At 44.2% G+C, this 21,739-nt stretch overlaps 2 protein-coding genes and 1 long non-coding RNA gene across 3 annotated transcripts; 1 reads left to right on the forward strand and 2 right to left on the reverse strand.

The window, feature by feature from the left end:
- The first annotated feature begins 1,061 nt into the window (after positions 1–1,061).
- Positions 1,062–11,191, forward strand: LOC133169024 (myelin transcription factor 1-like). Its single transcript, XM_061300848.1, has 20 exons — positions 1,062–1,116; positions 1,188–1,230; positions 1,311–1,379; positions 1,461–1,684; positions 2,013–3,032; positions 3,141–3,260; positions 3,495–3,585; positions 4,071–4,184; positions 4,259–4,473; positions 4,837–5,039; positions 5,117–5,332; positions 5,429–5,595; positions 6,373–6,435; positions 6,758–6,826; positions 8,169–8,387; positions 8,505–8,726; positions 8,837–8,928; positions 8,998–9,101; positions 9,408–9,551; positions 9,630–11,191. Exons 1-20 carry the CDS (start codon positions 1,062–1,064, stop codon positions 9,771–9,773), a joined length of 3,594 nt encoding a protein of 1,197 aa, XP_061156832.1. The 3' UTR covers positions 9,774–11,191.
- Positions 4,181–7,184, reverse strand: LOC133169032 (uncharacterized). Its single transcript, XR_009718353.1, has 3 exons — positions 6,966–7,184; positions 6,346–6,456; positions 4,181–5,567 (listed from the first exon to the last, which is right to left on the reverse strand). It is a non-coding gene; the product is annotated as an uncharacterized LOC133169032 (long non-coding RNA).
- A 262-nt stretch (positions 11,192–11,453) lies between the features above and the next one.
- On the reverse strand, positions 11,454–21,514 carry asxl1 (ASXL transcriptional regulator 1). Its single transcript, XM_061300811.1, has 12 exons — positions 21,149–21,514; positions 19,477–19,559; positions 19,276–19,278; positions 18,571–18,688; positions 17,177–17,354; positions 16,883–17,049; positions 16,627–16,711; positions 16,205–16,371; positions 15,865–15,961; positions 15,543–15,648; positions 14,311–15,262; positions 11,454–14,229 (listed from the first exon to the last, which is right to left on the reverse strand). The coding sequence occupies exons 1-12, from the start codon at positions 21,203–21,205 to the stop codon at positions 11,785–11,787; spliced, it is 4,458 nt and encodes a 1,485-aa protein (XP_061156795.1). The 5' UTR covers positions 21,206–21,514; the 3' UTR covers positions 11,454–11,784.
- Between the last annotated feature and the right edge of the window lie 225 nt (positions 21,515–21,739).

Genomic DNA, 21,739 nt, shown 5'->3' on the forward strand with positions numbered 1-21,739 from the left:
AGGAAAAGTGTGTATTGAACCACCCACAACCCCCGTGGGTGCGACGCCTCTGTGTGCGCAGTAAAGCTGTGCAAAAGTTCAACATAGATAGTCGAGCTTGCGAGCAGTCACTTTAGTCGACCTTAGCGGTTCTGAAATCCATCCATCCATTTTCTGTACCGCTTCTTGATCAGGGTCAGGGGAAGCTGGAACCTATCCCAGCTGACTTCAGGCAAAATGCAGACTGCAGCGCTTTCACACTCACATTTGCAACATCACTGAGTAGGAATTGAACGAACTGGGAATGCATAAAAGTCAAGCAATTCACCATCGGTGACTTCATTGGTTCGGAAATATATCATCTCCACAAATAATGACAATTACAAAACATTTGTAAAAATTCATCTTGGAACCATCCACGCTGGTTTGGGCCTTCGATGAAGAAAAACAACGTAATGTCACTAAAAACATCTGAGGTTTGTTTTTTTTTTTTTTTTTTAAAGAGACAGTTACCCCATAATGACAGGGTGGACTGCAATTTTAGTGACCCACATTAAATGTTCGAAATTATTATGCAAATAGAATATACAGGTTTTGACTGACTTGTTTTGGCAACTAACTTGTTATGGACAGTTAAAAAAAACAATATCGGGAGCAACCAGGGTTTTCAGTATCTTGTTTAGGAAACTTTGACATGATCACAATGGCTCAGGATCGAACTCTGTCGTGTGTGCGTGCGTGCGTGCGTGTGTGTGTGTGTGTGTGCGTGTACAGCAATACGTTTGGAACAATTGATAAGCATTTGTTGGAGTTGTTACATTTCTTTTTTCCCAATACACTTTTTTATTCACATTTTTTCCATGTACAACATTCATAAACAATTTCACAAAATACGTCTTACATGGTATTTCTTTACAGAAAAATACAAATAATGAAATTATGAAGTAGCAAAATCTAAAATGAGTAAAGCATGTAGAGTTGTTACATTCTAATTACATTAGCGTTCATTGAATTTGAAGTTTATGTAGAATGCGGTAAAGGATGCAACACTTGTGTACCACTAATGTCCTTCTCTTGTCCAGATGAGCCAAGACACTACAGAGACACGAACACGAACCCGCTCCAAAGGCATTCGAGGTCAGTACATAACTTTGATTACTTTTGGCAGTGTCGGCCAAATGAATGTTTCAACATTTTTTTCCCCTCAGTTTTGTCAGAACTCTCAGGACATGACATGAAGCATGAGCTGACGTGAGTGATTTGTTTTTTCCCCTCGACATTTTCATTGACGTGAATACTTGTTGACGTGCTACGGTTTTGTTGTTTGTCAGTAGCAGTTGCCCCACCCCTGGGTGTGATGGCAAAGGTCATGTCAGTGGACGATACTCAAGGCATAGAAGGTAGGACTGGATAGCCACTATAAAGTCATACAGAGCCCAAGGCAGATAAGAGTCATTTTGAGACATTATGTAATGTCGTAGTGCACTGGGATGTCCGACTGTAAAGAAGAGAAAGCTGGAGGAGGCAGAGGCTGAGGAGAACCAATCTTCTCCCAAGAAGAAGGGTCAGTCCACATTAATGGAGGCAGAAGACGACTTATCCATAAACAACGACGAGGACGAGGAAGAGAAGGACCAGAAAAATGAGAAAGAGGAGGATGACCTCAAAGAGGAGAAAGATTCAAGCAGCAGACAAGAGTCAAAAAGTGAGTCGAAGCATATACCCGCCCCCCCCCCCCCCTAAAAAAAGATGGCTCAATTCCTTTGATTTTGTTGTATGAAAGTCTCGAAGTCCAGCTTTTATTTCGTGCAATTCACATTTTCTTCTGTCGTGAGTTGTTTAAAACATTAAATATAAATGCCTTGAAACAGAAGCTGGACGTCAGAACTTTTGTTTCTTTGGATCTGAAACCCAATTCTCCACTCTACAACAAAAGGACCTTGCCGTTCTTATACTTTTGAAGACTGTATGAACTGCTATACGTATATATTGCATTATAGAATGAAATAAACAGAACATTTTTTGATTCCCAGAAAACGACTGCCCTTTAATAAAAGAAGAAGACACAGTGGTCGCAGAAACAGTTGTTTGTGCTACAACCAAGGATGAGGAGAACATCACCTGGGAGGTTGACAATGAAGTCGTGGCTGAGGAAACCGATAGGGATGAGAAATCGGCAACTGAACAACAATCGTCTGATGACGAAGCGGCGAAACCGGATACGACGACGGACAATGAAGACAAGCGAGAGACAGCAGGGGACCCTCATAGAGACTTTGAGAAAACTGAAGTTGAGCATACAAAAGAGGATGAAGAGGAGGACGAAGCAGAAGAGCAGATTGAAAAACCAACTGGGTTTGTAGCTGATAGGGAAGTGGAAAGACCGACGATGAGCCAGGAAAATTCAGATCACCAGTACTCCACTGGACATTACATCAATCAGGCCAACGAGTCAACACAGGACCAGGGAAAGAGCGAGGAGAAAGAGGAGGAGGAGGAAGAAGAAGAAGAGGAGGAGAGGATCCAAGAGGGTGATACGCCTTACTCTGCAAGTCCACGCAGTGAAGGATCTCAGGAGTCTCTTGAGGAAGAAAAGGTCTGCACACCCGCGAGTGAGGAAGAGCCAGACGAAACGCAGCAGGAGAACCAAGCGGCCAAGCCTCAGGATGAAGGAGGCAAAGTGGAAGAGGTGGAGGAAGAAGAAGAGGAAGAGGAGGAGGAAGAAGAAGACGACGGGGTTGACGAACAATGCTCTAGCAAAGCCTCTCCGACCACAGTGGTGATCGAGGTGCGCTCTGAAGAGGACGAGGACGAGGACGACGACGAAGAAGACGACCGCGACTGCGTCTCAGAGGGCTCGGGGGTCACAGACGATTCTGAGAACTGGGATATGACTCGAGGGAACCTGGTGCTGCTGGAGAAGGCTATCGCCTTAAAAGCTGGGGAGGGCAAGGAGGGCCAGGAAGCCCAGAGCTCCCAAGACTACCAGTCATACGACAGCCCCGGCAAAAGCGCAGAAGCAGCGATACGACGCAACGCCCACTACAGCAAAGGTAGCCCGTGTTTCTCTTTCACGGGATTGTATGAATATTAATATTCACATCAAAATGTGCAGATTCATATAGACAGAGTGCAAATGAATCCCTCCTTCCCCTATTCAGAGAAGAAGGAAGTGAAGTGTCCAACCCCGGGGTGTGATGGGACAGGTCACGTGACTGGACTGTATCCTCACCATCGGAGTCTCTCCGGATGTCCTCACAAGGATAGAATTCCTCCAGAGGGTAAGAACACAAGACCGCACGCTCGTTTTAATCTGCTACTACAACACTGACCATGAACTATACGTTCCGGTTAGCATAGAAGAGTATTCACTACTACTGAAACTAATACACTACTAACTTTGTTAAGCATGCCACTAGCTGTCTGTTGTGTGCGCTACTACTCAATTCCTGTTAACAGTTTCAGCTTTTCGATCTAACCAGACTTAACAGTTTGTATCCGTTGTGTGTCTGTAGTCCTGGCCATGTATGAGAACGTCTTGAAGTGTCCCACTCCGGGCTGCACTGGTCAAGGCCATGTCAACAGTAACCGCAACACACACCGCAGGTTATTAATATTTTTATGCTTATATCCGGGAATAATGAGTATCTTATTGACATTGTGGTGCTTCAATTTAATATTAAATTACTAATACATACTCACAGTCTTTAGACTGCTCTTTTACAATGCATGCTACTGTATCAAGAAGAAAATCAATTCTTTGTGTTTGTGGTTTTAAGCATAAACTGCTGAACTGATTATCATCCAGGATTTTCCTATGTATTCTGATTAATGTTATGTTTGTAAAATATGATTTTAGCAGAAATATGCAGCCGTTTGAATCAAGTTAAACAATTTGTATTGTCGGATTTGCAGAATGTTATTATCATCTTGGGATTTGATGATTTCCATTTTAATTAGAAGTTTTAGGAATTGCATGCAGATATGCATTGTGAGTTCTCTCGTGAAAACCTGCCATCTATTCTGTATTGGTTCATTCTTTTTTCATTTATTTCAATGGTCTAAACGCCGGGATGTGTCAATTTTGTCAGTCTGTCCGGCTGCCCTATTGCTGCAGCGTCTAAGCTGAACAAGAACCAGGACAAGCAGGTCCATCTACAAACTTCAGTCAGTGAACCCACATCTAACTCGGACAGGGTGCTCAGGTCAGGCATCTTTATTATTATTATTATCCAATAATATTTGCGATGATTAGTCACTCCTATTTTTTTCTTTCCAGGCCCATGTGTTTTGTGAAACAGCTGGAGATCCCTCAGTATGGCAATTACGGGCCCAATGCGGTCACCACCACACCACGAGCAAACCTGGCCAAAGAGTTGGAGAAATATTCCAAGGTGTCTTTTGACTATGCAAGCTTTGATGTCCAGGTGTTTGGAAAGCGTATGCTTGTTCCAAAGACAACCACCACTGAAACATTACCCAAAGCCTTCAAATGTAAGTGAAACATCCTAAACCGCGCAATACAATATCGCGATACCAGTGCTACTCAATTACAAGTTAATGAGGTCCGTTTTAGGAAAACATTTTCTTGATTGTCAAAGATTCATTATCTGGGCAAACATTTGATCAAATATTCTTCATAAGAGCTGACCATGTGGCAATGACATCATACAAAGGTTTTACAAAGCAGCCAATGAGATTGCTCTGATCTCGCTCAGTCACTCTCACATAGTGTCTCTGTCTGGAGATCATTACAATGTGCTGTGCTGTGCTGTGTCTGTTACAGTACATTATTTGTTGATACGTAGTTGGAAGAAATGTTGAAGCTAACCTCGGCTTTGCCTCTTCCCCACACAGCAAAATCCTTCCCTAAGGCCTCTTCTCCAAGCGGGACAGGGTCAGGAGGCATTTCCAACAGCACTTTGTCCTCCAATGAGTACGACTGCAGTCAAGACGCCGAGGCGGCTCACATGGCAGCGACGGCTATCCTCAACCTGTCCACTCGCTGTTGGGAACGACCGGAGAGCCTTAGCGCCAATCCCAGGGAGCCCTGCGCCGAGGTTCGACGGATTCCACTCCCATTACAGCCGACGGGGCGGTTGCTGTTCTTTGACAAGCTTCTCTTTTGTTCATGTAGGAGCCTGACATCGAAGTGGACGAGAACGGCACCTTGGACCTCAGCATTAAAAAAAACAAGCGAGAGAGCATGCAGTCTCCGGAGCCTTCGTCGTCCTCCTCCTCGTCTTCTCAACACACAATAGGTGTGTCATCTCAGGGCCACGCTCAGCCCGAGTGGGAGGGGCCACTCGATTTTACGAAATCAAGTGGAGTAAAGGAGGAAGGCCACGATGAGGTACAGCCACTCAAAGTCACCCACTGAGCACGCTGGATAGAAACTATGTACGGAAACTGTACACTGGAGAATTTTGTCTTATCAACTTGTCATCAGGTAGACTATACAGCCACCTCATACACGTCTTCTGATGCTGAGGATGAGGACCAGGAGAACCCGGAGAACCCGGAGAACCTAGAGGAGAGGAAGTACCCTGGGGAAGTTACTACCAGCAGCTTCAAAGTCAAGTTTCCGCCTAAAGACAGCAAAAAGGAGATCCTTGTGTAAGTACATTCGTCTGTTTGGTTGCAAATGGCTGTCCGCTCCACTTTTTTGCCATCGCTGGAGCTTCCCCCAATTTATCACCCAAATAATGTTTTTGCAACTGGAACTACCAGAAGGGGAACTACTTCCTGCTTTTGTATCTTAGAATCATGGGAAATGTAGTCAGAATGAACATAATTTTTCACGGTTTACAATTTTACAATTTGTTATGCCAATGAAAAATATATCACTGGGACTGAGCAAAAAAAAAAAAGTTGGATAATGATGAGGGCATTGACCTGTTTAGCGCTGTTGAACCGCCAAGGTGATAACACTACCAAGGGTCAACAAATACATTACAGCAATCAAATTTGGATCACAATATTGAATTTTGAAAATCTGCTCAACCTTATTTAGGTCAAGAAGAAGAATAAAGTTGTTAGTTCGCAATAAACACATTTTACAAGACTAAATTTGAACTTAAAATCAAAATGTCTACGACCTATACCTTTTTGAGTTGAATATAACTTTCTTTCTCAAAGAATTCTTTTTCTATTTCATTGAATTGTTACACTAATACAACACACTCTTTATGACATGGGCTCATCACAAACACACACACACACACACACACACACACACACACACACACACACACACACACACACACACACACATTGAGGTCAAGTGTAGCTAACTTACTTTCAAAGCTAACACTTCTCATTTGGGGAATGTTTTATGAATGTTTTAGCTGTAGTTGTGACACTGACCTGTTCCCTCCGTCCTTGACATTGTAGATGTCCGACTCCAGGCTGTGATGGCAGCGGACACATCACCGGCAACTACGCATCTCATCGAAGGTAAGCCAGAGCGATAGTGGCCTGAGAATGCAATCGGTACGGTATTCTCAGTATTCTCAGATATCCTGGTGTCATGCTACGTAAAACTCAGTCCGCAGTCTTGCTAAAACTGATGACATCATGACTGAATAGGTTTTGCATGCTTGTAATTGTGACGACAACAAGTGCTGCTCTAAAAGGGATGAGATAGAAAAGAGACAAGCGTGTTTCTCTCTGTCTTGTCTGGCTGTCTAGTTTAATTCAGGCTGTGCTTCATTCAGTCTTCCGTTCCAAAAAGCCTACTCTTGGCCTGTTTTCTGATAGATTCTCTCTAATCTTCCAGTCTGTCAGGCTGTCCTCTTGCAGATAAATCACTACGGACACTCATGGCTGCCCACACAGCTGAACTTAAGTATGTGTGCTGTCTTTTGCCTCTCAACTTCATCATGTTCTCCTAGGGGCATATTCTCCTATGTGCTTAAGTCAAGAAAATAAGAAAAAGGTGTGCTGTTGCGTACTTTGTGAGTGAGTGTGAGTGCTAGTTAACATACCTTCATGAAATGTCCGGACTCTGGTGATTCCTTGGTGAATCTATTTCCAATCTATTCTAATCTCTCATAGAAGTCAACCCAAAGGTTTTCTTTGGAATAATATGTTCTGTGCAACCCAACTAGTCAAAACACAGTGTTTTGAGCAATGTTTGTGGAATAGGAATTAAATAGGCAAAATCCACCTGGTTTGATCTATCTCAGGGGCGGCCATTTTGCCACTTTCTGTCGATGGAAAATGACATCACAGTTGGCAGGTCTCATGTCACATCCAATCACGGCTCAACAGTTTCCTGAAGCTGAGCTGTGATTGGTTGTGACCTGAGTGGCAACTGTGATGTCATTTTCAGTCGCCAGCAAGTGGCAAAATGGATGTCCCGCCCCCTGAGAGGGGAAAAAGGGGTACATTCAGCTGCTTAACTCATATTCCACGAATGAAATATTAATCGGAATGCCAAGTTTAAACTAGTGGGGGTACATTTGACATAATATTGCAAAGAACATTTTTGGGGTTGACTTAATCTTTTCTCTTGCGCGCTCTGGAGGTTGTCATAGTGCATGTTTTGGCTCATTTCGTAGTCGTTGATGGTGGGTGATGACTGTCACCAGGTGATGCCACGTGGATGTGGCCTAGGGGGGCACAGCCTTTCCATACTATATACTTACTAACTATCCAATATGTGTGAGGATATATGATGATCACAAATGATACAGTCATTGTAATAATGTAAGGAAGGGCAAGTACTGATACCAGATAACGAGCGAATGAGGCCGATACTAGTATCTTATGGCTGCTCAGAATCTTGAAAGCAGAAATTAGAATAGATCATAAGCAATTTTAAGGGAAAATGCCATACTGGGTTATATATAGGTCTTTCTTTAAAATGACCTGTCATGTTTTTTGGGGGAAATTTGATGCACTGCGCTGGAATTTACAGGCTACGCATGGTGGGTGTGTCAGAAGCCAAGACGGGAGAATCGCTGCAGCTTGAATGTGCGCAAGCGTGTAAAAAAAAAAAGACTCAAGCGTGAATGGGAGAATATGCCTCTTATCGCTTAGTTAACGTTATGATTATTTTCCCATTTTCTATATCCCATCCAATTTGATGGCTTCTTCAGTTTAATGATAATTTGGAGGACAAATAGGTTGTGTCAAAAGATCATGAAAGCGTATAACTTAAGTCAGACGGTCGCTGAACATCCTAGGTGTCCCACTCCCGGCTGTGATGGATCAGGCCATATCACAGGAAACTATGCCTCACATAGAAGGTATGAAATGGTCTTCACCTGTGTTCTTCTGGATCTTTCATCTGCTAATGCCTTTGTGGCCCTCTCTATTAGTCTGTCTGGATGCCCCCGAGCCAAGAAAGGTGGAGTCAAATCAAACCCCACAAAGGATGACAAAGAAGACTCTGAGTTGTTAAGGTGAGGGAACCAACGCAACGATTGAAGCTGATTGGCATTGAGTAGCTATTGATTAATGATCATGAGTGGGCTACTCGTGGATGATTTTTCTTTACATTCCTGTGGTATTGTGTAAAGGTGTCCCGTCCCTGGCTGCGACAGTCTTGGGCACATCAGCGGCAAGTATGCCACCCACCGCAGCGCTTACGGCTGTCCCCTGGCAGCGCGCCGACAGAAGGAGGGTCTTCTCAACGGTGCTCCCTTCTCCTGGAAGACTTTCAAGAGCGAGGGCCCCACTTGTCCGACACCTGGCTGTGATGGCTCTGGTCATGCGAATGGGAGTTTTCTGACACACCGCAGGTAGTTTGCAAAAGCGGACATATTTGTGTGCATGTTACGTAAGATTGGTTCAAATAAACTATTGATGCCATAAAAATGTACGACCATGAAATTGATTTGCTTTTTCTTAGTTTGTCTGGTTGTCCCAGAGCACTTGCCGGTAAGAAGAAAGCCAAGTTCCCTGGAGATGAGTATATCACTGCCAAATTCAGAGCTAGTGATGGTAAGACTTCAAAAATCATTTTTGAAAACCAAAGTTATTATGTACTGACGTGTCCTTTCTTGGATTAAGTTCTGGATAACGATGAAGATATCAAGCAACTCAATGAAGAGATCAACGATCTGAACGAGTCAAATTCGGAGATGGAGGCCGACATGGTAAACCTGCACACTCAGGTGAGTGATTTTGATGGTCTTAGGAAAAATGAGCAACATTTCCATCAAATTCATTTAGAAACAATGTTTTGTATTGATGACCTTTGATAGTGTGTTATGAAAGATGGTTTGTGGATTGATGGAATAGAAGATAAACCCAAGTCATGTGAAGGATAAAGTTTTGAGAAAATCAGATTTGATCTTGATTCCAAGCTCTGTAAAACATTTCGCATGACTTCTTCTGGGACAGGCTCACTTAATTTACTACACGGCGGCGTGATCTGGACCAGATCTTCTGTTGACTTATAGACGTCTAATCTGTTGTAGATTTCTTCCATGGAGAAAAACCTGAAGAGCATGGAGGAAGAGAACAAGCAAATTGAAGAGAAAAACGAGGCCTTGTTTCTGGAGTTGTCAGGCCTGAGCCAGGCTCTGATCCATAGCCTGGCCAACATCCGACTGCCGACCATGGTGAGCGACACGAAGATGAATGGATGGATGGAAGTTAAGGATTTAAAAAGAACCAATTGTTATAATGTCTGCATTCAGCAGGACCCGTTGTCGGAGCAAAACTTTGACAGCTACGTGGAGACGCTCACTCAGATGTTCACTAATAAGGACTGCTACCAGAACCCTGAGAACAGGGCTTTGCTCGAGTCCATCAACCAGGCAGTCAAGGGAATCGAGGTGTGAGAGATCCCAAAAAGTCCTCCAGAGATAGTTAGTGAAGGAATCTTCTCATTGCCATCTGTTCTTTGTATATTCCTTTGTTCTTGTGTATACTTCTCCTGTTTGCATGTTGCTTTAGGACAATGAGAGTGGGAACACACCAGAGGATGATGACACACTGCAGTCAAACTGCGAGGTGATGACACTGAAGTGTGTAGCAGAACATATCCGACGTCCGCTCGATAATATTAGTAGTATTGTGTAAGATCATAGTGACGTTCCACCTGCTGGACTAGTCTTTTCTATATTGATTGGTACTATTGCTGTGTAACTATTTGTCATTTGCAATTGTTGGGTTCATTATGGAATATTTATTCATGTTGCGCGTATTATCATGTTTGTCTATTATTTATTAAAGTCCCCGTAAAGTGAAACTAATGTCAGAAATTTGACAGCTTAAAAACCTGTTGAATTTTAATGAGAAAAAAAATACAAAGTAAAATCGAAATCATGCACAACCCAGCCCTTCTCAGGTCTCAGATGTGGTTGTATTCACGTTAGTTATCGCTCAAATATATTTATACGTCCTACATCGTTTTAATGCCTACACGTTTGGAGAATATCCCACCTGTCATCACGAAGCTTTTCCACGCTACACCGAGAGGTGCTAGCGATCAACTAGCTCGTGGTCAAACGGGACACCGATGGCCTTGGTATAGGAACACTTAAGACATTTCAGGGAAAGTTAGCAGTTCATCAAATACAGCAAGCTGTAGTGGTAGAATTAAATCAAATAATTAGTAATTGCGAAAAGTAGCAAAGGCATGACATTTTTATGTACATATATATAGTGGGTGAAGGTCAACTCCACTCTATACAACTTTCTTCAAAGTACTACAGTTGAGTTTTGCACATTTTTATTAATTAACCAAGCAAGTATCATGTATTGAGAAACAAATTGCTAATTTCACTTTACAGGGTCTTTAACTATTTATTCACTATTTATTTTTAACGTGTTACTTGAGAAGATTTGAAACCAGGAGACGAAATCAAGTAAACATGATAGGAAACACTTTTCTCTGCACTGATGAACAAAGGAAATATTTTAAGATATCCTATGAATTGTTTTATAAAGTTATTTATTTAAAACTGCAATCTTTTTACAGGAAATGCGAACATTTTGTATATGAAAGTTTTGAAATAATTTAGTGATGACTTTTATTTATTAATTTATTTATTGGTGCTTGTTTTTATGAGTTTGACAACTATACATGTGTTGAGTATTTTGCAATTCACTGAGAATATTGAAGTGCACAGATATGTCGATGAACAAAGTGATGTGTGAAACAAAGTGACGGTGAATATTTATTTAGTTTTGTCAATGTGTGATGATGACTGTGTGAATTCTCTTTGCTAGTTCTTCAAATAAACGTTGAGCAACATTTTGGATGGTGTCTCTCAAACGTCAGATTTTTAGCTGGTTACATATGGGGAAATTCATTTTTAATTGCTGGTCCAAATTGTTGAGTGTCTGAGGAGCCTGACAACTATCAAACATGGATAGATATTTTCTTGCATCACTGCCCCCTACCGGACAATAGTAGAACACTGAGGCAAGAGTCAGGTGGATTTAGCATTCAGCATTGTAGAGGTTCCTCAGGCACTATACAAAATAGACAACTTGAAATGATGGAAACATAATACTGTTGTTTACTCCTTTAATGGTTAAAAAAATATTTCTTTGCGCAGACAACATGAAACAAAAAACAATGGCCACCTAATAATGACTGGTGGAACAAGATGAGGTAAATGATTTTGAGGCGTGATAACCGAAACGTTAGCAAATAACCAACCATGCCTCAAAATAATAAGTGTCAATAAAAAGAATATCAATAATATATATAATTACAGCTAAAGAGGAAATCTGAAAATGTGCAACAAAAACAAACAGCCCAGTTATAATTTACAAGGCAACTCTTGCCTGTCTGTCCACTCCTGTGTGGATTTGACTTGGTAACGGCAGCTCTTCAACATATTATCTCACCACCAAACAAGACACACAGAGCTTGGAGGGCCCAATGCAATCATCGTGGCAGAAGGCCCCGCAGCCTTGGCACATGATCATGGCTTTGAGGCGACAGGAGCACTTAAGCGACACCTCCTCGGCCGTACTGTCAGTAAAGGTCTGGATGCTGAGCGTGGCCTGGCTGGTGGCCATACGAGGCCGCAGCTGCAGCACGCCGTCAGTTATGTTTCGGGAAAAGCTGCTATTGTCCATCACAGATACGTTGGCGGTGTAGCTGACGCCACCGAGACCCCCGCCCTGCTTGGAGATTTTCCCGTAGAGCTGGAAGGGGAGCGAGGAGGACGACGAGTGATAACTGGAGTACGGAGCTTTGCCGAGCTCCTTTTTCGCCATCCGAGACAAATTCATTTCCATATTAATGAGTCCCTCCATCGCTCCTCCACTCGGGTATCCATCCATAGAACTCAGCGGCTCTTTCTTGGTGACAACAACGGATGCTTTAGCAATTGCCTGGCAAGAGGGCTTTGAACCAACTTCAGTCTTTACATTGGGAGCAGGGGCTGGCTCTTGGTGGTTGGCAAGGGGAATCTGTGACTGAGGGGATCGCCAATTGATTTTGAGACTAGGCACAACTTCCGTGGGACAAGGGTCTGCGTGAGTTGGCGACGGGCCATTCAGTATGGTCCTGTGAGCAGACTGACTCCTGTTTGGTATAGCTCCTTGTGAGGGCTGGTGGACAGTAGACTCTTTAATAACTACCATTCCAACACTATGATTAGAGCTGGATGTGGTGAACGGCGGCGAGGTGATGACCGGGATGGCCCCGGATGCCTGCTGAGGTTGATACTGTGGTGTAGTTGGGGTCTCCATTAAACACGACACAGGGTAGCTTTTCTGGGACTTGACTTGAGGAGCTACGCTTCCTTCCGAGTTAGGTAATTGGACTGCCGCCTCGGCCCTGTTGTAGGGTCTTCGCTGGGGTCCTGCGGGCCGGCTGATTTCCAGCCTGTCGGCACAGTGTGGGGGTAAGACTTTATCAAGGGGAAGACTACCCTGTAGAAGCTGTGTCACTAGAGGGTTGTTGGCTTCCACACTGGACACTGGTCTAGTGGAAGTGGACACTTTCTTGAAGGTTCCAGAAATACTCAAAGGATAGGTAGAGGGCTTACTACGTCCATTATACTCTTCTTCCGTAGAACACTGTCTGGTGTTCCGGCAATCATCCACAGGTTCGACCTTGACAACAACGTTGTTGTGAGACCGTCGATCGTGAGAAAAGGTCCGGCTCTGTGGAGCATGAGTCACACCGTTGGGAAAGCAAGGCTGAATGACCGTTTGACCGTGGCAAGCGGACTCGTGCGCTTGGATGACCGGCTGGTGGTTCAGAGAAGGGCTACAAACGACCTTTCGGTAGCCTCTCATCTGGGAACACCAATCTTGGTCGGGCTGCTGCTCATCCAGGTGGCTCTCATTCTCACAGTCTGAAGCGGTTTCTGTGGAATCACTATGCATCCCAGCGTCATCATCCCTGCCAGAGGAGTCCACACGAGGAGATGACGCTTCTGCTTGGTGTGTTATGGCCGAGTCAGTGTCAGTGTCCTGGGAATCCTCGTGAAGGGAAACATGTTGAATTACACCACCAAGGCCTCTCTCTTTCTCATGCTCAACCTCCACGGGCATCACGGATTTGACCAGCTTCTGAACAACCACACCCTGAGCCCCAAACCTGGGAAGGGAATCAGGGATGGAGGTTGGCGCGAGTGGCCTAATTTCCCTCACTGGTTCAAGCCTCTCCGAAGGGGAAGTAGCAGACACAGTAATCTTGTTTTGCCTTTCGCGAGAAGACATTATGCAATTTGCCGCCGTGTCAGTCTCGTCAGTTGCTTGGACAGCAGGTCTGTCGGAAGGGGTTTGAATACCGGATGATTTTGGAATAAATCCTTCCTCGGCCACAGGAAGCCTTCCCACCCCTTTTTGAGAGGGGCTTGTTGTCTGCGGGTGCTCCGAGAACACAGTGGTTGAGTTAGCAGGCGGGGATGGCGAAGGCTGGGCTTTGCCTTCTACATTGGGATGCTGTAGCTGTGCTCCAGATGGATTCGTTTCAGAAGTCTTTCCGTGTTCCTGTGTCCCGCCACCTCCCCTTCCACTTCCTCCTCCTGGCTCAATCGGTCCTGGATGTTCTTGTGCTCTCTGTCCACTGTTGCTATCCGGTAACCCAGCAGCAGGCCGCAGCCGGACCCTGTTCGGCCCTGGCCCGTCGGCAGAGGCTGCAACAGCAGCAGCGGCTTCCCGCTGGGCGCGGGCTTGCTGGGCGCGGGCTTTGATGTCTGCGAGCGTCCGCGCGCCCCCCGTCCCCGACCTCCGCGAGGCCTCTCCAGGGGGCACGATGCGGGGGCAGATCTGGTAGGTGGGGTGCCCTTTGATCCAGGGCGGTTTGATTCTGGACAGTTGAATCTGTGGCAACGAAAAAATCCAAGTAAGTATGACATTGCACATACAGTTACAGCTTTTAACGACTATAGAGCAGGCCCTCACCCTGATTGGAGGCACCTTGGGTTCCTCCGTTGTCGGCTGCGGTTTCTCTGAATGGACCCTGTCAATTGTGGTACGAAAGGACTGCTGGTCATTCAACCGTGGCCTCTTTTCGGGGAAGCTGGAGAACGCTCGCGTCTCATCGGGCCTTCGTTTCTGTTCCTTGTGCTGAGTGCTGGGTGCAGGGGTGCCTGCCGGGCTATCAGAGGGGCTGCTTTCACGGCTGCTGGTGGCAGTTTCCCCGGTGACTGAGGTGACCGCGGACGCAGTGTCATCCAGGTGATCCGTCGTGATTGCGGCACCAGATGACACTGAGGAGGATGACGAAGAGTCCAAGCCAGTGGTAAATGCTCCCTGTTGATCAGAAGCTGAAGAAGGCGAGGACGAAGGTGACGAATCAGAGGAAGAAGAGGATGAAGACGGGGATGAGGTGGAAGCTAATACAGGTGCAACCTCTTCGGGCAGCAGACAGCCTGAAATGCTTGGTTCTTTGTCGTCGCTGGTGGACTCTGGGCTGGGAATTGGAGTTGGAGTGGGGGCTGGCAGTAGGACTGGTTCAGGTATGGGGCTCTTTGGCTCAATGGAGACGTGGTCCGGTGGAAGCTCCTCGTCGCATTCAGCCTGCAGCACCACCTCACCTTGAATAACCGTGCTTTCTGACATGGGAGAACCAATGGAGACAGTGGAGGTTTCCAGAGAAGCAACGTCTTCAGGAGCTTCAGCAGGCTGCAGCACTGGAGAGCTGGTTTTGCAGAGGGTCCGACGGGCCCGACGACGCAGATCGGCCCGAGTGCGTCTCCTCATCCGACCATCTCTCCTTCGCCGACCCACACTGCGTCTCTTAGGGGCACCGGTTGACACCACAGAGACACTGTCACTGTCCAGGACACTTGTTGCCACTTCGCTCGCATCACCCATCGTGAGCTTCAGGGATTCCTCTCTAGTCAGGCCAGACCTGCAGGTACACATCCAGCATTATAGTATGAAAACAGATTTATTTGATGTCAAAACTAGGCCCAGTGTGGACTCAAAAGGAGAACATCTCCACATTAGTAATTGTCGGCTGACTTTGTTTGCCTTCGTGTCAATTCATCGTGATCGCGAACGAGACGGCATTGTAGATTTTTCCTACTTTACCCCTATTTACAAGTCAGCCGTCAATTATTTATTCCTACAAACAAATTGCATTATCAATTTTTCCCTCCACCCCTAATCAGGACTGATCTGGTTCTTACTTCTGTCCATGGTATTCCTCAAAAAACTTTTCCTTCCACGCCTCCACCTTCTTCTCTTTTTCCATTTCCTGCCGGAATCGCACCTGCATCTCATGAGTGAACTCTCCTAAAACGATGAAGCACAAACATGCTCAAACTGTGCGACGAATGACACTGCACGAACGTCAATCAGCAGCACTTTATACGAGGACCATTTTCATAACCAGTGGCATTAAAATCCATTATTTTGACAGCTCTATTTATTCTTTGTAGAGAATAAAACGTTCACTGATTCATTGCAAGACATAAACCATTTGCTTTCCCATGAGGAGGCAACACTTACCTTCAGCTAACCTCTCTTTCCAGCTTTGGGAGGCATGTGTAAAGAACTCGTTGTTGAGGGCTGAACTACTGAGTCTGGCCATTCCATCTGGTCCAACCTTAATAGAAAGCAAACAAAATGAAGCTCTAGCGTGAAAAGTAAAATCAAATAAGCGACCTATCAAATCAAATCAAATAAGGGACATATCAGCACGGGTAACCCAACCATAAAATAAAGAGACCAATGTGTGGTCAGTGTTCTTTAAGAAGTGGAGGACATTTTCAAATTTTTTGATGGCGCATTCCTAGCTTCGAATGACTACATTTGGAAATATGGTCGTCTTAAGAAAGAAATTGCTTACTTGGCGGTCCACTTCTGGCAGAAGCTGCAGGAGCTGCTGCTGGGACTGGGCTGGGAATGCCGAGAAGGTTCTCACATTAATGAGAGCCCTGATGTTGGTGTTGACAAGGATAGAACCCGGTGTTTCAAAGTCCACATCCACCCCTCCCCGGCTCCTCTTCATCGGTCCTAAACAGCGGCAAAACCAAAGCAGTCTCAATGTACACTATAAAACATGATGGTGGGAAGAAAGTGCACAGAGTCATTTGCATCTAATAAACTGCCTTTGATGAGTAATCTGACGGTTCTCACAAGTGCTGCTAGCCTCTAGCTAAATGCTGGTTGAAGTTGTTTTTCAGCGCCCTTAATCAGCGATTGAATGTTATTTCAGGACGTCCTTATGTCGTTAAGCCTGGTAGCAAGCAGCGACATTTTGTGGCTTACCTGACGGTACGTGCTCTCCGTTGACTTTAAGTGGAGTGAGGACAACACGTGGCATCATGACTGCTTTCTTCCGCTGCCTTCCTGACTGTGGCAGCGATGATGATGATGATAACGACGATGGATTGGAAATAAGAAGTGAAAATTCCACATTTAAAATGTTTTGCATCTTTCTGACCATCTGACATTCCAAGTCCACACAAGCGGACAGACAAAATTGGTATCATAGCCACTTTAAAATGGGCAGCTTCTCTCTGACCTGTCTGGACCGGCTGAGTCTGGTCTGGGCGTGTGGAACATGTTGGACCTGCTGACTGTCAGTCCGTCCTTGCAACCCTGCCGCTCTGCTGAGACGGGTCTGGGGCTGGCTGGTAGATTGCAGCTCTGTGGGTCCGGTAACACTGGAGGATGTTTCGTCCGCTAAGGCTGTCAAGTCAGGTAAAGAGAAGACTCAGAGTGCCAGCACATACCGTATTTCTTGCTGCTATCTCATAACTCACTTACTTCAATTGTCTAAACTCGTGATTCCTAAACTTATTACGTGTAATGTTACCCAAATTGGAGGCAGTGGTCTCAGTTGAGTTGCAGCTCTCCTGCTCAGTTGTCTCAGTGGGGCCAACGGCTGCGCCCTCTGTGGGAGTGTTGGTGCTGGAGGTTGGGGTAGCGGCGCTGCTTCCCAGCTCAGATTGTCTTTCTGACTCTGAAGTCTTTGTCCACTGAAGCGCATTCTTCTACAGATCAGATAGGGGGGGGGGGGGGAGAAATGGGATAGTGAATCACCTGCTCTCTGAAGCTAAAAGACATCACAAGTATAGACACGATCTTGATCATTTTAGTGTTTAAAATGTGAGTAAATCTCAAATCCACGGAATACATGTATTTTTATAACATTGGTAATTCGGCACATTCTATTCCAAATCAAAACAACGTTTTAAAATCAAACTTGATAATCATTCATACATCATAGCTATGTAAAGTCAAGATTAAGATCTTAAAATTGGGTCGGTCGCTCTAGATTGCTAATCATGTGGGAACCTCCAAGACGTGGCCATTTTTTTCCAGCATCTAAGCAATAATACACAATTATATATTTATTTATTGAATTTTGGAACAGAATGAGCCATTCAAATGCATTTTCATGTCTGTAAATAAACAACATTAGACAGATTTAGAGATTTACTCACTTTTAAAACTCAATTCAATTGTACAGAAGACAACATTGGGCAGTATCGCAGTAACACAAGTATGAAATCAGTCTTTTACATGGCAGCAGCTTAATGCACTTAGGGATGTAGGTCAATCTGAGAGTGGATAAGTTAAAAAAGGTGATTTGTGTGGCTGAATGTGGCATGAACTTGTTAGTGCCAGACGGGCTCGTCTGGGCGTCTTAGAAACTGTTGATTTACTGGGATTTTCGCATCAACCACTTTTAGGGTTACGGAATAGCGAATGGTCCAGGAGATAGAAAATAACCAGTAAATAGCAGTCTTCAAGTGGCTGAGGTCTGAGGAATGGCCAGACGGGTTCAAGCTGATAGAAAATCTCACAAATGACCACCTGTTACAACCGAGGCAGTACTGCCTGAACGCATAACACATCAGCAGACGACCACATCGAGTGCCACTCCTGTCAACGAAGAACATCAACATTGAGGCCACAATTTGCACTGGCTTGTTAGAAATAGCTTTCTGGTCCGAAAAGTTTTATCTTGGGGTGCGAAACCTGGATGGTATACATTTTGCTGGGTGCCATTTATAAAAAAAAAAAAGAAAATCAACATCTGTGTAAATAAGGAAAAGGAGAGAGATAATACGCTCGTCTTCAGATTTTGGAAAATTAATCATAGATGATACACTCTCCGAGCTCTAATTTAATATTTACAAGTTGCAGCACCAGCCAAACTATGAATTTAAGTGTAACTTATAGTCTGAAAAATACTATACAGACCTTTAGAGTGAATAGGCTCATCCGTCCGGGCAACTTAAAGAAGATGCTGTTTTTGACCCGATCTCCCCTCACCTGGGAGTGAAGCATTGTCACCAGGCAGGCCAAAGGTGCTGTACCACTGTGTGGAAACATTCACACAATATACATTGACTATTGCCGCATAAAAAGAGCAAAATCACACCCACTCAACCTTAATGTGCTATACACTTTATGCTTTAAGAAAATGACAAGATATGGCACCCCTGTGCTTCGGTCAGAACTGCGATCACATTTGGTGGGCTTTTTGGGTCCAATGCTAAGAGAAGAAATAAACGTGAAGACCAAACCATTTGTAATTTCGAAACATTTCCGGCAGAAGTGGCGCATTATCTGACAAAAGCACGATTTTTGGCCATGACTGTATGCTCTGCCATCTACTTTCTGAGGTGACCTCAATAATGATGAATACATTGTTGCAGGCCTAGGAAAAGAAATGAAACATTGCATCTTCATAGAATCTCTTATTATATGAGAATAGAAGGCGGATGCCTTTTATTGATGACCTAAACAGCTTTAGAACAGGGATGCAAATTTTGTTTTGTTTCTACGTAGAGAACTTTCGAAGGTTTAGTGTGATGTCTTTGTGTCACTGATGGTATTGAAATGATGACTGAACGTCTTTTACAGCACGAAAAATCGCGGAATGTAAACTTTGCTAAAACATACCTTCTGCTCAGTGCATCAGCGGGTGGAAGAGTCCATAGACATGAAAAAGAAAAAAATTACTTAAAAAAAAAACCGCATTTCTGCACATGTACAATAATTCATTCATTCATGTAAAATATTGGAAGTAAAAATATTCCTGGGTAAAATTTAACTTGCAAGGTGATGTGACAAAATTGTTCTGTGTGTGTGTGTTTGTCTGACCGCATTTCCTTCAGCCCCTTGGTCTGGATGACATGAAGAATTTGTTTTGGAGTCATTGGAGCATCTGAAAAGTTCTCCAGCACCTGCCAAAAAAAAAAGCCCATACATAATCACACTCTGAAAACGATGGTACACACACAAGAATGTTGGATGATCAGGCCCTGCCGCCAAATAGTGGAAAAACAATGCTTCTAATGGTTTTAACGATACCACAAATGATAAGATCCCAAGTTCCCATTACTTCAAATTTGCCTCACATTAACCTTAAAGAAAACATTTTAGATTAAGTGATTACAATAATAATATACAGACAAAGTGAGCTTAGGGTTTGCAACCACCACAAATAATAAATGGGATCCCCACCATTTCTTAACTTGGGCTTTCAATAGCCACTCAGCACAGCAATGTAAACATACAAAGATCTTCAAGTATTCAATACTTCAACCTACTTCCTTGTGGCCAATTATCAGACAGCATCTGGTTTTGAGTGTTATAGAAAGAGTAAAACAGTGATAATAATAAGAATTTATGGCAATTAATAAAGCACGGGTAAGGATTGTAAATAGTGACCAGCTACTAGGCAAGTGGAAAACGCATAGTGAATGTCTATCACCTTTTAAAAAGAAATTTGGCAGTTTCTAAATAGTTTCCTTCTTTAATGCATTTCAATGGGCATCAACGGTCTATACGTACAAGTGAGTGTAATCAAGTAAACGTTTGTCTTTAAAACCTTCACATTGTTTTTTATATTATTACAGAACATTCATTGAATTGAATAAAACTACATGTCAAATAGCTGCAATTCTCCGCAATCAGTAAAAGGATTTAGTATTCTTTTTGTTACTTGCCATAACACTAGCAAACCTGATTTATCAGGCTGTACATGTCATCAACACATGATTGCACCACACAAAGGATTTGTAAGAAAACCTTCCTTTCAGTATTATTCTCTGGCATCCCATGCGACGAAAATAGTGCCACAAATGTGGGTCATTGATACTCTCACACACGCGCCTACAACAATATGTGTAAATGACATGAATTTAACTACAGGTCAAACTAATCAGCTACAAAATTCTTAAAATTGTATTCGTGATCGCTGAGAAATTGATTAAACCTTTTCACACGGGGGGGTGTATTCGTTTATGTTCTGCAGTATGCATTTTTAAAGCTTGCTCCATTGTGTTGCTGCTACACAACGCATCCGTTAGCTTTGAACACGACGCTCTGCAATTGTGTAAAACAAAGGGAGGGGTGGTTTAAATAATACGTTTTTTAATTTTCTTAGTCTTTAATGCTCTCGAGCGGACGTCTTCATACCAACTCGGGTTGTTAACAAGATGCTAAGTGGCTAATATGCAGCCTAGCAAACAAAGAGCTCTAAACATAACCCGGCAACATTTGGCATCTTGGCTATCGTTAGCACGGTGGGTGGAATTCCATTCTGTTTTCGTGGCCTTCGGTCTATACAATCAATGCAAAGAAGAGTCCAATGATGTATATTTAACCAGATAGCCGTACGAGTTAGCAATGCTACACCAAAAACTAGCTTCAATGTAAATCCTGCTTGTGTAGTCGGGAATATCCAAAGACAACCGCGACGCAGTCACCTCAAACAAATCCTCACACAACTCCCCCCAAGGCAACAAAATCCCCAAAATAAACGACTTACCATGCGAGCCGCCTCAGCCCAGGTCCGCTCCTTCTTTCTCTTTTGTTTGTCCTTCATTTCCTCCGCACTGGCCTGCCGTGCCTACAAAGCGCCCTGAAGAAGACGGTGACGGTTTAGCTAGTAGCTAACACGGCTACGAAGATCTCGGTTGGCCGTGTGTGTGGAGCCTCAAAACGAGTGCTTTTTGTGCTGTCGGCCCTTTACGACGCCTACCACGTCCGGATGTATGTCGCTAATGAGGAAAATACGTCGGCGGCTGTTCCTATATAAGCGCAACACACATTGTGGCTATGCAGCATGAAGGCAGCGCGATTGAGGGGAAAGAAGGCTGTCCGTGGAGTGCTGCGGCACAACAAGCCTTGCAGGAACGCTACAACCAGGTCAAAGGTCAGCAGCGCCCAAGGCCTGTAACAACAACAACACAAAACAAAAACAGTTCATATACTGGAATAGTTTTTGATGTACTCCTGATGTGGCTATTCATACTGAATTTGTTGGGTTACTAGGTTAATTTCGCCCCCCCCCCCCTTAATTTGAGGTACAAGCAACTGATGTGTGTGTGTGTCAGGGAATTAAGGTATTTGGATGCAT

This window comes from Syngnathus typhle, linkage group LG2 (genome assembly GCF_033458585.1).
Source record: "Syngnathus typhle isolate RoL2023-S1 ecotype Sweden linkage group LG2, RoL_Styp_1.0, whole genome shotgun sequence".
Classification (NCBI taxonomy): Eukaryota; Metazoa; Chordata; class Actinopteri; order Syngnathiformes; family Syngnathidae; genus Syngnathus; species Syngnathus typhle.